The following is a 16,275-nucleotide window of genomic DNA, read 5'->3' as shown; positions in this document are numbered from 1 at the left end:
CAGCACAGTAGACACAGTTCAGTGCAGTGCGACGGTCGCCGTGCGCTACCGCAAATGTTCTTTTACTTGCTGCGCGTATGATTATTTTTATCATTGCTGCCTTTATTCCTCTGGAAAGCTGGAGGGTGTTCAGCCTCTTGCCCATGTCAGTGCCGTCTGCTCACCGTCGGAAAGAACCGGTTGTCTTTGTTTCTTCCAATCGTGTAAAAGCTGATCCTGAAGGTGGGTGGGTGGGTGTTGGCGGATAGTAATACGGGAGAGAAAGAATGACCAAATGTGCCATGGTGCAATGGTGCCATGTTCGAAACGTAGCGTATGTGCATAATATCACAAAATATCTCTCATGCAGAATGCATATCGATGCGATCTCCTGATCGCGGAACGGTGTGGTTTCACCGTGCGACTGAACAAAGCGTTGACTGACGATACTAAGGTATGCGAATGGCGAGTGAAAGAAGTACAGTTTCCTAATCGTTGGTCATATCCGTGGGTGTTGGCTTCGACCATTACCTTGTTTTCGACCACTTTTTCTACCATTTCAGGATATCCATAATTAATGAAACGAACAACTTAGTTATAATGAAATTACGAGAAAAAATACATTTTAAGATTTAAACTTTAGAAAAAGTTTTACAAAATTATAAACCTCGCATTATTTATAAATTACTTTTAACTAGACTTATTATATCTGAACCAATATTATATTCTATACACTATTATCAATAACACTAAACAAGCATTACAAAAATTGTAAACACTACAAAGAATTCTATTTTATAACGATAAAATCAAATCAAACAACACAAAAAATTTAGAATGACTTCTCGCAAAAACACAAAATTTTCCGCCAAAGTTCAGTTTTATCTGAAACACAGAGAATCTCGCATACTTAAGCTGTGTAACGATACCATCGGCCCGGTGCCGAACGATTCTCTGAGCAAAGCGATTTTCAGACTGCTGTCGAAGCCGGTGGACAATAAAAGCATTATACAACTTTTTGTCGACAAGGTTAGTACATGGTTGAGCCACATTTGAACTTGTTACCGACAACTTCTGCTTCATTTTTCCTCAGGGCCAAAAATCTTCTCCAGCAACCGCCACGATTGGCAGCAGCAGCAGCAGCAGCAGTAACACTGTGAAAACCGCTTTCCCAGAGTATCAGAAGGACGTCGAGCGCTTCCATGGGCGCATCATCTGCAGCGACAACACCTGCATCATCGATCCGGTGACCTCTCCTAAGAGCGACAACAATTCGAATCCTCGCACACACTCCTTCCGAATTGTCTCGTTCAGCAAGGAGCACGAGTCGAACCGGATCGGTGGCGCCGAGGTGGCGACCGCATTTCCAACCGACGACGACGCGGACGCGATACATGCAGGCAGCAGACGCAGCGATCAGCAGGCGCAGAATCTCATCACGCGATCACCACCATCACCAGCAGCATCGACGGGACCGCCTGGCGGTGGTGTCACGCCCAGCGTCGGCCACTCGGCGGCGGGCGATGGCGCGACCAGCCCCAACAGTAGTACCCACAAGGCGATCCTAATGTGTTTCAGCTGCAAACTGAGTTTTGGCACGTGCCGGTCCTTCATCGCGCACGCCAAAATCGAGCACAGTCTCACGTTGAACGACTACGAACGTATGCTGCTGGAGAAGAACTACAGCAGTGCCATCATACAGACTAACACCGAGAAGCAATTCTTTTTTCTGGTTCCTTTCGAAGAGAAATCTTCTGCCAACAGTAACAATAGGAAGCACGCCGAGAACGATCAGAGGTATAAGACCAATACTAATAATAACGGTAGTAGTAACAACAACAATAACAACAACAGCAGTAGTAACAGCAGCAGTACTAGCAGCAGCAGCAGCAGCAGCAGTAGCAACAGCAGTAGCAGTGGTGGCTGCGGCAGCGGCAACGGTAAAAACAGTAGCAACAATGGCAGCCTCGCTAGCAACATCGAAAGCAACCTGGGTAGCACCAATATCGTTACCAGCAGCAGCGGCAGCGTGGGCGGAAGTATCCTAACCAGCAGCGGTAACATTAACGGCAATCATTACACCAGTAGCAACACTGGTACGGGGAATGGCACTGGCAATCCGAACAACGGCATCCTTGGGCTAATGTCGCAGCAGCACCAGCAGCAAACACAGCATCCTCAGCACCAGCAACAACAGCAGCACCAACAACAGCAGCTTCATCAACAGCAACACCATCTACAACAGTCGATCCATCCTTCCGAGCCATTCGGCCAGGCGTTTGATCCTGCCGCTAGCTTCCCCAAGCTAGTTGCCAGCAACTCGCTGCTGTACGAGATGGACAATAAGCTGCAGCAAAGTTGGAAGCTGGCGGCGGAGAAATACAACAACGTGATGAACGAAAGTGCCGCCGTGGCTGCCGCCGCAGCGGCTGCGGCAGCGGCAGCCGCCGCAGCAGCAGCCACCGCTGGTGACGTGGGTGGTGCGGACAAAAAGGGGGCACCTGGTGGCGGTGCTGGCGCGAGTGGTAAGCTTCTGTCAGATTTTCTCAACCAGCAAAAGATGCTGTCGACCGTTGGCGAAAATCTGTACGGAAAGCAGAACAAGTTTCTCGAGTTGATCAGCTCAGCCGCCGATATGAAACTGAACCCTTTGGCCGCAGCGGCAGCTGCTGCCGCCGCAGCCGCCAGCAACAAGGGCGGCGTACCGGCGGGGTTGGATATTGCTGCTGGTGGGGACTTCCACCTGAAGAAATACAACCCGGTCGACCTGTATCAGCAGCTGCTGGCAAACAACTTCCGACCAGAGGCGATGGATGTGAGCGAGGAGTTGAAGAACGACCATCAAATTAGTGTCAAGAAGCTGGAAGCGTAAGTGAATGCGTTGGGTTATTTTAGCCGCTTTCTGACTTATCCTTTCCGCTATTCTATCCGTGCCTTAGTGAGCCTTCAGTGGCGTTCCGGAACAGCAACTTCAGCCCGAACATTTCTACCCGAAATTCATGCAAGACGCTCAAGTGTCCGCAGTGCAACTGGCACTACAAGTACCAAGAAACGCTCGAGATTCACATGCGTGAAAAACACCCGGACGGTGAAACGGCCTGCAGCTACTGCCTTGCCGGACAGGCGCATCCACGGTTGGCACGCGGCGAATCGTACACCTGTGGCTATAAACCGTACCGTTGCGATATCTGCAACTACTCGACCACCACCAAGGGTAACCTATCGATCCACATGCAGAGCGATAAACATCTGAACAACATGCAGGACCTGAACGGTATGATGAACAAGGGCAATCAGAGCTTCCTCAACCTGGCGACGCTGCAGGCCACCGACCCGAAGGTGGTGGGCAACTCGCGGAACCAGTATATGGCGGCGGCGGCGGCGGCCGCTAGTGCCGCAGCCCCACACTCATCGATGGCTTCCAAGTTCGGTGGTGGCGGTGGCCAGGCAAAGGGGGATGGTGGCTCCGGTAGTTACGAGTCCAGCGGGCGGCCAAAGTCCTTCTTCAAGTGTGACATCTGCAACTATGACACAAATATCGCGCGCAATCTGCGCATTCACATGACGAGTGAGAAACATATCAGCAACTTGAATTCGTTCCAGTCCAGCTTCAACCAGCTGAAGAGTTTGCAGAATCTATCGCAGTCGGAAAATCTCGACTATCTGAGTGCGATTAATCTGAATTCACTGAAGGAGGACTCCCCAATGGCGCGCGTGGACGAGTACACAGCTGCGGCAGCCGCCGCCGCCGTCGCCGCAGCTACGGGCAGTAGCGTTGGCGGAGCCGGCAGCACTGGTAACGCCCTCAAGCCGCTGTCGATGCCGTCGTCACCGTTTAGTGGCAATGTCACCGCACTGGAGACCGCCACCGCCGAGGCACTGTTCCTAAACCAATCGTCACCGTTCGTTGGCGGCGGACTCGGAGAAACGGGCACCGAGCGCGACTATCAGCAGCAGCTGGACGAGGACAAAAATCCGCTCCATTTCGACCCACCGATCCGGCTATCGCTCGATCCGACGACTTACTACAGCTGTCTGATTTGTTGCGACTTCGAGACGAACAATCTGGAGGAACTGAAAAAGCACGTCTTCAAGGACCGATCGAACAACGCGATGGACACGATCTTGTTTACGGGCAACGCTCAGGAATGCTTACTGTGTGGCCAGAAGGCAAACGATCGCGCCGAGATGGAGCGGCACCTGAAGACGGATACGCACCAGAAACGGCTTGATCTGACCATCCACCTGCTCGAAGGGCGCGAGCGATGTGTCGCAAAGCTGCGTGCATTCGTTGGCAAGGAACTGTTCAAGAAGCTCCAGCTCATTTTTCCGCTAGCGGAGGAATCGAAATTTACCTACGATGAGATGCCTAGCGTCAGTGAAATTTCGCGTTCTCCGCTGATGCTGCTGCTGGAACCGAAAACGGAGCTGATCGAGCGTGATTTTTCCAACACCAACGGTATCGACTCCGAGTGTACGTATCAACGCATTCTGATTGCATTTGTACCAGAAGATGCCGGAAGCATTTTATAAATTATATATTTATTTCTATTGCAGTAACATCTTCTTCGTCGTGTCCGGATAACGTGCAAATCAAGTGCAACTGTTGCAACTTTTACACTACATCATTGGAAAAGATTGGACTGCACAGCCTATCGGAGAAACATATTTTTAGACGAATTTGTTTCGACTATCTTCTGCTGATTGGCAGCGAAAAAACGCTGGATATTCCAGCGGCCATGACCGAAAGTAAGTGCAAGACCACACTCGCAAACAACCGGCGACCAGTTAAATACGAGGTCCAATTGTTTATCCCAAGAATCGGTGTTTCTTGCAGATGAAGGAAAGTTGCAACACCAACAACAGTCGCTGATGAAGGCGCACCAACAGATGCTGACTTGCGTACCGTGTGGTTTCAAAACCGATCATGTGTACTACATGATACATCATCTGAAAAAGAACTGCAAAGTGGAACACAACATTAATTTGCTCGGGCTGCGTAACATTTTCAAACTAACGGGCAAAGGTGAGTCTTTTCTTGATTGTATTCAATCGTTCGTTTCTGAATAACACACAATTAGCACTACACAGTCTGAGAAAAGTCTGTAATAACTATTTGTGCTACGGTTATATTTATATTGTTTCAGCTTTAGTATTGCTTTGGTGCCTTTACCATTGCTGATTACTGATGCAATTTCGGCCTATTTGAAATGGTTCTAATTTTTAGTTAAGGGGCAAAAGGATCACAAGTGTTGCCGCAACATCGTATATATTGATGTTGAAGCTTCAAGAAAGGATCGAAGATCGATTCATGGATCGAAGAACGATCATTTAAGTTCACGTATCATCGCAAATACTTTATGGACGTGATTTGTCCCGTAGCAAGCAGTTATAATGACGTTTTTTGTCTGGATTGTTTTTAGATACGTCTATTTTTTAAGAAAGACCAATTTCACAGAGCTTTCTGAAACTCAATACTTCAATCACAATATTGATTATACTGCTCAATGAGATGGCTTGGCCTAATACTTATAATCTCTTTCATTGATTCGACGATTTCCAATACGATATCCGGTATTTTTTCTACGATTTCAGGTGTTGTGTTTGTTTTTGACGTTTTTGACATGGATCGTCTTGAAGGCTAGTACGACCACGTTTAAACTCAGAAACCGCCCTTTTAACCCTCCAATTGAAGGCGAAGAGTCCTTACGCACTTTTAACATTCATAATTTTCCTTGGTTTTTAAACCTTCCAAAAATAAGAATTCAATCTCTGCACTATACTTGATTTTTTCCATTGTAAAAAAATATTGTGACATGTCGATACTAAATGGCTTGTAAGCTATCGATTGAAATGAAACTTTACATACGTTCATATGAAGAGTGTACCAAGAATTAGGCTCGTAGCAGCGCATTCTGTTATCAAGGCAAACAATTTATTAAACACACTAGTATAATGTATCAGTAAACTTAATGAGTAAATCATTAAGAATCAATCAAGAACTGGTAATGCACTGTTCCTGGTCCATGATAAAAAACGCAAAACGGTGGTTTGAAGCTAACCTTTTTCTTCTTCTTCTTATACAGCCTATGATATCCACTGCTGGATGTAGGCCCCCAGCTCCTTCCACCTCATGCGGTCTGCTGCTATATGTTGCCAGTTGTTCCCTGCGACTCTTTTTATACCATTGGTCCATCGTTCTGGTGGTCTGCCCGTCGGTCGTGTTGTAGGAGGTCTCCAGTCCATTATTATCTTGGTCCAACGTTCGTCTGCCATTCTTGCGATGTGCCCTGCCCAGTTCCACTTCAAGGACGCAATTCTTTCCATGACATCTACGACTTTAGTCTGTTGTCGGATCCATTGATTTTTCTTTTTGTCCTTGAGCGAGATTCCCAGCATACTTCTTTCCATTGCTCTTTGCGTAGTTTTTAACTTTTTTTCAGATGCTTTAGTTAGAGTTAGAGTTTCAGCTCCGTATGTGAGCACTGGAAGGACACACGAGTTAAACACTTTGCGTTTCAGGCTATTATTCATTTTGTTTTTGAAGATTAGTCTGAGTTTCCCAAATGCCGCCCATGCAAGCCCAATTCTTCGCCTTACTTCTACCGTTTGGTTGACTAGGCCTAATTTCAATTTGTGGCCAATATATATATAGCTTTCGACCTTTTTAATAATTGCATCTCCGATCTTGATGTCTTTGTCGTCGTCTAGGTCGTTTTCGTTTTTGTTAAATTCATTTTAAGTCCTACTTTGCATGTTTCTTCGTTTAATTGTTGCAGCATTTCTTGGGCTTTGTCTAAATAATTTGCCATCAGAACAATATCGTCTGCAAAACGAAGGTGGCTTAGGTATTTCTCATTTATGTTGATTTCCATCTTACTCCAATCTAACTTTTTGAAAACGCTTTCTAGAGTAGATGTGAAGAGCTTCGGCGAGATCGTGTCGCCCTGTCTTACTCCTCGTCCGATTTTGAACTTGTCCGTGTTCTCGTGTAGTTTTATGCACGCCGTAGCCTTTTCATACACGTATCGGATTAAGTTGGAATACCTCGAGTCCACTCTGCATTCTGCACTCTCCAGTGACTCTAATATTGACCAGGTTTCGATCGAATCAAACGCATTTTCGAAATCAATGAAGATCAGTGCTATACCTATCCTGTACTCTTTACACTTCTCAATCAAAGTTCGTACTACTTGTATATGGTCATTTGCACTAAAACCGGATCTGAATCCGGCTTGAAGCGTGACTCGTTAATCGTTTGTCTACCTTAATCTTCGGATCCCAACCCGACGATCTTGAACCGAAGAGTTGATCGCGAAGATGTTGAAGGTCGTGTAATAAGATTTAACTGTTACGAATGAAAATTGTTGGGTATCCTAACGCCCTTTAAAAAACTTGATCGAGACAGTGCTTTAGTGAAGATAAATTAGATTTTTCTGTTCGTTAAATAATGTGCGGTGGTACTAGTTGGCAACTGGCTTAAAGTGGCATAAAATCCCAAAGTACCCCAGTGGATAAGACTGATAAGAGCACCTCACCGAAATCCGTGGGGATTGGCATGCATGTTACCGGTTACCTGGTGCGCGCGCATACAACGAAATCATTATGCTCGTCGTTCGTTTCATTGAGTAAACCCCTTTGAGGGGTCATAACCGCACTAGTTAGAGCGGAGAAGCGAATATCAACGGAGAGCGAACGAGCGCTACAAAGCGATGAGGGAAGCGCGAATGCGTAGCCATTTCTTTTCCCCTTTCGGTTTCGGAGGCATTCTTGCTGCTGGATGTGGCTGAATGACACAAAGACACACACAAACCCCAGGCTACTCTGCGGGCAATGGAAGTTCACCGTGCGTAGGGTCGATCGTACCGAAGGTGCGCGGTGGCGAGTTTGGAGTGCGTGAGCGAAGTCATCCCTTCTCCTGTACTTTATCGACACTCAAGCGGCCATGCTGTCCGATGCGCTATGAATGAGTGATTTTTTATGAGAGACTTTGTGGCTCGCTAGCGGGGCTCCTTTTATGCTTGCGTTGCACTGCTAATTCATGCAATCCTTCCATCACGCATTCCTTGCTGCAGTTTGGTTTTGTCGTACCCTGAACGCGGCCTAGAACCAGTATTGGAAAGCATGACGATCTCACCCCGCGCATTGCCCCTCGACGGATGTCGGCGCGACGCTTGGTTTCTTCTCTCTTCGAAAGGTTGAGCAGTTAGAAGCCGCGTCCTTTCAATGTACACCCGGCCGTGGGTTTGGTGCCTGCCGTGAGTTCTCTGGAAACCTCGAAGGTATTCCCTTGTCTTGTATCTCGCTTCTTTGCATTGATTGCGTATAGGTGCGGCATAGGGCGGATACGGACAGGAACGCTAACGCGCATTGTTGACAATACGGTGAGGCTCCGGTTAGGAGCATCATTAGGGAAACCGACACCCGGTAACGCATCATGCTCAGTTTACGGTTTGATCTACGCCCGTCGGGATCGGTGCAGCATAGTTGGACAATAACGTTGAAAAAACATTCAAAAAAGTGCTGGTCTCTACGCTCCTAATACTCCAATACACCATCTCCCTTGTTGAACGAGCAACGGGAATGCGATACGACATCGGTGCTTTATGTGCGTAAGAGTAGAAAAGATTTTCGATTTCGATTCGAGTTGATTTTCGGGCATATTTAGGGCTGTCTCCATTTTTTAGTTTTAAAACGAATGCATTTGCGCGATCGAATCAATGGTATTTATTCATTAACCTTTCATAAAGGTAACATCCCGTGCTAATAGTGACTAACTTTAAACGTTGATTAGAACAAAAAAAAAACCAGCATGGAACATCGTTCCGGATATCCATGCAAAACATGTTCTGACGCAACGCGCGCGTATGTGGCCCGCCCGTAGATCACACGTCAACGCTGCACCGATTCTATGTGGGAGGCGCTAGTTCAAATCCTGGATCCCAGTAGTGCATCTCATTGAGCCCGCAAAACTATACAAGTTGCTGCAAACACGGCTCTGAGGCGATTTGTAACAGTTAGATTAACGCGCGCGTATATGAATTCAATGGCCAACTTAGGAAGTATTTGCCTGATTTGGTACGCCAGCCAACCCTTAATGGCCATGCTCTTTGGCTGCTTGTTCATCAATATAAGCACACACAGACAGACAAGCACGACTGGCTGAAACCTACTTTTCATGGGTGTATTAGATATTTTTATTCCAATGCCTTTTCTCGCTAGGGGACCAACACGATGAATTGCACACTCACACACCGTTCAAAAAAAAGGAACATCACTCATTCCTTACATTTCATATTGTACGGGGCGAAACAGTTCCGGCCGAAGCGTGCGTAACCATCCTGATCTTGCCCTACTCCTCTGTCATCCCCTTTCTCTCTCTCTTGCTCTCCCGGTCTCTTGATGTCTTTAGGATGCGCCGTATGCGTTAGAAAGGTCCGCGATTGACGGGAACTTTACGATTGTGCGTCGTTTTATATTTTTTGATATTTCCATTTTTCCAATGGACTATCTTCCAATCAACTACGCTGCAACCACATCTGTATGCGCTTTGAATGCGGTTGCGATTCCGAAGACGAGCATAGGATGAAAAATGAGGCCGGAATTGGATAAAGCTACACTGGCAAATAATCTTTTATTATACACTTGAGACATTGTATATTATTTCATAACAATATAACGTCACGAGACCTAGGTAATCCTAAGCAAACGAATGCCAAAAAAATAGATGGTACACAGTTCAAAAGGCTAATGACAGAGCTAATGAAGAAGAACCAAATCAAAACCAAAGTGCACATCAAAAGGTGCCATAGGTGCAATCCAACAAGATTCCAACAATCATGTTTGATCGTTTGACACCGAATACAGAATCGTTGACTAACGACGTACAAATCTCAAGCTGTACTAATTTTGTGGTCAAAATGTCATGCGAAACTAGAACATGCTGTGCGTCATGTAATGCGAAACTAGAACGTGAAACTAGAACTAGTATAGATCAAATCGACCATCAAATTATTTGCCGTGAAGTAATGAGGAAAAAAATCTCTGCTCACAACTACTCTGTCCAATTACAAGAATGGATGATGACCGCCATGTGCTCCGGCCGGCTTACTCCGTTACTGCTTATTGCTTACCAGTAGAAGGCTTTTAACTCGTCCCTTTTTTGTCCACAGGCTCCGACACCCAAGATGCAATGGAAGCGGCCGACAACGGGTTGTGTAGTATTTTGCAGGAGAAAAAGATGTGGAACGGCGAAAGCGCCGGCAACAACAAACTTCCTAGCTGCAAGGACCGGTGTCTGGTGTGCAGCGTGTGTAATAAGTTTTCGTCGAAGAAAATGAACATCATGCAGCACCTGCTGGCGAACCACAACGTCGGCAACGAGTTGCTGGGCTGTGCCGAGTTTTCACAGGGCGCGCCTTCATCCCAGAAGAAACCGTTCGACTATCTGCGCACGCTGATGGAGGCCCGCTGCTCCCAGAACTTGCGCTTGATAGAGAAGGTTACGTTTATGAGCGATTCGTTCGCGCTGAAGGAGAACTGCAACGATCTGAAGCACGGCAATCTAGCCGAAATGATGGAGCAGTACGCGGCAACGAAGCAAGAGTGCGCCAGTAGTGACAACGGGAAGCCGATCGACTCGCTCGACCAGTCGGCGGTGGCAGTGCTTGCTTCACAGCGCCAGCAGCAGCCGTCCGCTCTGTCGTGCCCCCTCTGCTCGGAAACCTTCCTCGATCAGGTTAACGTTGAGACGCACGTGTTGCGTGTGCACAGTATCAAGATGGATGGGCTCAATCGATTGCTGAAGCTGGTTGATACCTCGCAGTTTTTGAAAACAACAAATCCTAATTCCTCTAAACCGTTCAGCAACATCAGCAGTCCGATTGAGAAGCATCCATCGCTGTCCTCGTCGCCGCATTCGCCAGTTGGTTCGAACTGCGGCGGCAAGGAGAGATCGATTTCACCGGGAATGCTCAATATCCGGTGCGCCTACTGCAAGGCATCGTTCGAGACGATGGTCGACCTAAAGATTCACTGCAACGAAAGCAATCACTTTAAGCGCAGCGCGGACTCGGACGAGCTCATGTGCTTCCTACACGACTGCAAGGACGCGTTCGACAATCAGTCCGACCTGAATCAGCACTTCAAGGCGACGCATCTGAACTTTCTTATATCGGAGCACCACACGTACAAGTACCGATGCAAGCAGTGCCCGTTCGCGTTCAAGACCCACGAGAAGCTGAGTCGGCACCTGTTCTACCACTCACTCCGCGAGTCGACCAAGTGCTTCTACTGTGATCATCAGTTCAAAAACATCAACTCGCTGACGGCGCACATCACCGAGAAGCACCCGCAGGAGGCGGTTCAGAAGACGTCACCGGGAACCCATTCACAGGACACTTCCATACTGTTCTTCAAGGATTTGAAGCGCAAGATGCTGAACTGCCAGCAGCAGCAGCAGCAGCAGCAACAACAACGGAACGGTTTGAGCCCGCGCTCGGACCGTTCGGCCGGTCGGGATGCGCGGGACAGCGTGGACGATGATCGGCTGAGTGAGAAGTCGATGAGCTCGAAGAGCAGCAGTTTCTACTACGACAAGAGCCTGGACGGTAGCGGTGCGTCGGAGGCGTTGCGCTACACGTGCGGTGACTGTCAGTTCACGTTTACCGATGCGGTCGCCCTCGAGCGGCACATGGCCACCGCATGCCACATGCCGCGCGAAGACAAGGTATCGCCGGACACGGTGGCTACCTCGATGATATCGTCGCTGACGAAACAGCAGCACGCCGCCTCTACGTCGCAGTCGGCTGCCTCGTCGCCGTCAATCTTCTACGACATCAAGTCCGAGAAGTTCACCAATCCCAATCGACCGTTCAAATGCACGATATGCATGGAAAGCTTTACGCAGAAAAACATCTTGCTGGTGCATTACAACAGTGTCTCGCATCTGAACAAGCTGAAGAAGCTGAAGGCCGAAAAGGGCTTCGCACAAATGTTTACCGGCGCGCTCATGAATGCGGACAACGCGCTTGCTGGAGGGCCTGGTGGGGGCGGTGTTGGGGATGGATGCCTCGAGCTGGGCAAAAGTTCTCCCTCGCCAACCGTTCCGTTCAGCGATAAGGCCGCCACTCCCTTCTCGATGCCAATGTTTGCGACGGACGGCTGTATGTCGAGCGGCGGTGAGAAGCGCAAAGATATAGCGGAGGAAAAGGAGTCTACCCGCAAGAAGTTCAAGTGCGACATATGCAACGTCGCCTACACGCAGGGCAGTACGCTGGATATTCACATGCGTAGTGTTCTGCATCAGACCCGCGCTTGCCGGTTGCAGGAGCGGAGCTTGTTCGCCACGCAACCGAACCCGCTGAGCGGATTGGCCGGGCTTGGTGGGTTACAGCAGCAGCCCGCCTTGCAACTGCAGCAGCAACAGTCGCCACAAGGCAGCGAGGGCAAGAAGAAGGGCCCTTCCGTCAATGAGTTTCCGCTCATCCAAGCGATCCCGGAGGCGCACGATCAGTCGCCAAATCTGCTCGACGAGATTTCGCTGCGGAAACTGAAATCACCCACCGAACAGCAGGTGCAGCATCCGCAGCAACCGACCCAGCTGCCACCAATGGGGGCAACAGTGCCCATGTTCTGCGGCAGCATCGGTGGCGAGAAACCGGAGTTTGCGATCTGCGAGTGCTGCTATCAGGCGTTCCCGGGCAAAATGATGTTGGAGGCTCACCTCGAGCTGAATCTGGAGTGTCTGGCGCACAAAAAGAAACTGCTTGAGGCAGCTGTGGGGCTACAGGAGAACAGTGTGCCTTTCGGCGAAGGTTCGCTGCAGCAGCAACAGCAGCAGCAGCAACAGCAACAGCAGCAAGCGTTAAATGATTTGATGAAGGTGAACGCACTATCCGGGTTCGATCTGAGCGCTCCGGATGGACTGCTCGGCGGTGCGAAGTCCCTGGTGCCGCTCGATCCGACCGCCAACCTGATGGATCCGAACTTTCTCAAGAATGCGTCTCTGCTGCAGTTCGCTGCCTCCGACCCGAACAGCAAGCTTAACCCGAATGCCTTGAACGTGCTCAACTTCATGCACTTCCACCACCTGATGTCGCTCAGCTACTTGAATCTGGCGCCCCAGCTCAATTTTGGTGGGGTGCCCCCTAAAGGTGCGGAAAGTGGCAAGGACGGTTTAGGGGGAGGACCGGGCGATACCAAGTCTGGAAAGCATGCGTCCCCCTCGGTCGTGATGCAACAGGTAAGCCTGAACGGCAAACCGCTCGAAATGAACATCTTACCGCACGGTCTGGACCCGAAAATTGTGCCGCAGCCACCGCAGGGGCAGCAACCCTGTACGCAGAAGCGCGCCCGAACGCGCATTACCGACGAACAGTTGCGCATTCTCCGGTCTCACTTCGACATCAACAACTCGCCGAGTGAGGAAAGCATCCAGGAGATGTCGATCAAGGCGAATCTGCCGCAGAAGGTGGTCAAGCACTGGTTCCGCAACACGCTCTTCAAGGAGCGCCAGCGCAACAAGGACAGCCCGTACAACTTCAGCATTCCGCCATCGACGAAGCTGAACGTCGAGGAGTACGAGCGCACCGGTGAGACAAAGGTGACCGACATCGAAACGTCGTTCAAGTCTGTGGAAACCTCGCAGGATAACTCATCATCGCAGAACTCGAACGACATGAGCAAAGCGCTCAACGAGGCAATGAAGCAAAATCTGTCAAAGTCGCTGCTGGAGTCGCTCAGTAAGCATCAGTCGACCACCGGCCAGGATCTGGTCGGGGCCGCTTTCCAGCTCAACAAGAGCCTCTTTCCGGACAGCTTCGTAGGCGCCGACTTTAACCATCAGGAGACGGTCAACTCGGTCACGGACTACTTTCAGCGTGCCGCTGCCGCTGCCGATGCTGTCGCTCTCGGTGCGGCCGTCGGTGCCGTTGTGCCAGGTGGCGGTGGTGTCGTATTGCCCGGCGTGACCACCAGTGGTGGCGGTGCTAGCAATGTCAGTAACACCGGCAGCGTCGGAGGTAACGTTGGATCTGTCGGTGGTGGTGGCGGTGGTGGTGTTGGTAGCACTGGCATCGGGGGTGCAGGTGGTACTGGGACGAAAAAGAAAAAAATCAAATCGGAATCGTCAAACGATAGTCCGACGCCGGCTGATTTGCAGATAGACTCGTCGAACTCGAACCCGATGCCTATGCGGCCACCGAGTGCCATCTCGCTAAAGAAGCACATGGCCACCCCGCCGACATTGACGGGCGGCGGCGGTACTGGTGCCGGCGGCCCACTCGGCGAGGAGATGAAAATTCCTAGTCCGATCGAAAGTCCCGTCATATCGCCGCCTAGTTCAATGTCGCTGCACACGATGTCACCGCAAACGCAGGCGATTACGTGCTCGAACGGTAAGCGGGCAAACCGCACGCGTTTCACCGACTATCAGATCAAGGTGTTGCAAGAATTTTTCGAAAACAACTCGTATCCCAAGGATAGTGACCTGGAATACTTGAGCAAGCTGCTGATGCTGTCCCCTAGAGTGATCGTGGTATGGTTTCAGGTAAGCCGGTTTCAACACACACTTCAAAACCCACATTGCTGACTGATCGTTACATTTTCTTCACACGCCTTTCTCGGTTTACTCTGTTTCTTTGTGTCGACTTTTCTCCGTCTGGACAGAATGCTCGTCAAAAGCAGCGAAAAATTTACGAAAATCAGCCCAACCCATCGTTCGAGACTGATGAAAAGAAGGCCATAAACATCAACTACACTTGCAAGAAGTGCAACCTCGTGTTCCAACGCTACTACGAACTGATACGTCACCAGAAGAACCACTGCTTCAAGGAAGAAAGCAACAAAAGATCGGCAAAGGCCCAGCTGGCCGCGGCCCAGATTGCGCACTCGTTCACAAGCGGTAGCGAGGACTCGGACTCCAGCTTGGATGTCAGTCGGCGCGAGTTCCAGCCCCGGGAGAACGATTGCCCTTTCTAGGAGCCGTGGAGCGGCTGGAGATCACCGGCAAGCTTGCAGCACTGAGGCATTGTGAGAAGCCCACGCGCGGGTGGTGGCAGCCAAACATAGAGCATTCAGCCGACGATACTCGCGGTAGCGATCTGCCAGTAGTAATTGAACATTGTTCATATTTCGTGCTTGCGAATCTTCCAACATTCATTTATTATTCTTAATTATGAGAATTTTTTATTTCGATTTCGACATCGAAGCTTCTCATTTGTTGCTTTTTTTATATACACAGTTTTTAAAACATTACTGTACGGTTTCATTTCGTCATTGCAATTGCTGTTTTTTTTAACAAAATGAAGTAACTGTGCTTTTAAAGAAAATCGCGATTATACTTGCTAGTGAGATATCGTTATTTTTGTTTATTTTTTCATGATACAATTTTCTATACGTAGTGATACACGTTCATGAAAACGTTTTTTATTATAGTTTATTTTATTTAATTTTTTTTGCTATAGCTGAAAAGCAACTTCGGTTATCAATTTTAAAGACAATGAGTCGAAAATCCCCGCATCAAATGTAATGTGAAAGTTCCTAAAACAAAAGATTATAAATATTAAGAAATTAGTTAGAAAAAAAAGGAAACTAAAAGCCAAAACTGACCCCGTTGATTTATTTCATCAAAGCAACCCCCTAATTCGCCTGGTAAATGAATGGTAAAGGTATTCGATTACACAATATCATTTGCATCGAAGGAAAGCATTGTACTGATGCTTTATTATTTTGCCAAACATGTGCGAAACGTTAGACATGGTAAGTCTGCGGATCGTAACGATGCGCTTCAGCACTACGATAAGTGGTAAAATGAAAAGGGGGAATAAAATTCTCGCCTTTAGATGTTGATTCAGCTTCTTTAGAACAAATTGTGCTACGTGCTCGGATACCGACGATGTATTAATAGCAGCAGTATCACAAAATTACTTTAACTTTCGATTTGAGCATTTTGGTCACAATCAATTTCGGTGCCACTATGCGCAGCAATGGAAGTATGAACTGGGCCCGGAGTTTTGCACATCCGGATCGATCCAAAAGAGGTAAATATTGTCAACCACTATCGCTACGTTTCCAAAACTTCAGCACTATCGTTACGCGTTTATAATTTGGAATAAAATCGCGTTTGGGGCTCGATGCAACGTCCCCTCGACAATGAATTTCCGCGAAAGTTTGTTCTGTTTGATGATATAATAAAATGAACCGCCCACAACGGCTCAATGGTTTGGAATTATTCAAAATATTATTAGAAAAAATGAATAAGGCGCACACAGCCAATACTGCATATGGCGCAAATTT

At 48.5% G+C, this 16,275-nt stretch overlaps 1 protein-coding gene across 1 annotated transcript; it reads left to right on the top strand.

Moving 5' to 3' along the window:
* Nucleotides 1–816: 816 nt before the first annotated feature.
* Nucleotides 817–15,514, top strand: LOC128268649 (zinc finger protein 2). Its single transcript, XM_053005811.1, has 7 exons — nt 817–1,008; nt 1,073–2,847; nt 2,919–4,453; nt 4,537–4,728; nt 4,817–5,005; nt 10,152–14,527; nt 14,647–15,514. The coding sequence occupies exons 1-7, from the start codon at nt 817–819 to the stop codon at nt 14,956–14,958; spliced, it is 8,571 nt and encodes a 2,856-aa protein (XP_052861771.1). The 3' UTR covers nt 14,959–15,514.
* Nucleotides 15,515–16,275: the final 761 nt, after the last annotated feature.

Source organism: Anopheles cruzii, chromosome X, assembly GCF_943734635.1.
Source record: "Anopheles cruzii chromosome X, idAnoCruzAS_RS32_06, whole genome shotgun sequence".
Lineage (NCBI taxonomy): Eukaryota > Metazoa > Arthropoda > Insecta > Diptera > Culicidae > Anopheles > Anopheles cruzii.
The sequence above is the reverse complement of the archived record's forward strand: the minus strand, read 5'-3'. Positions and strand labels throughout refer to the sequence as shown.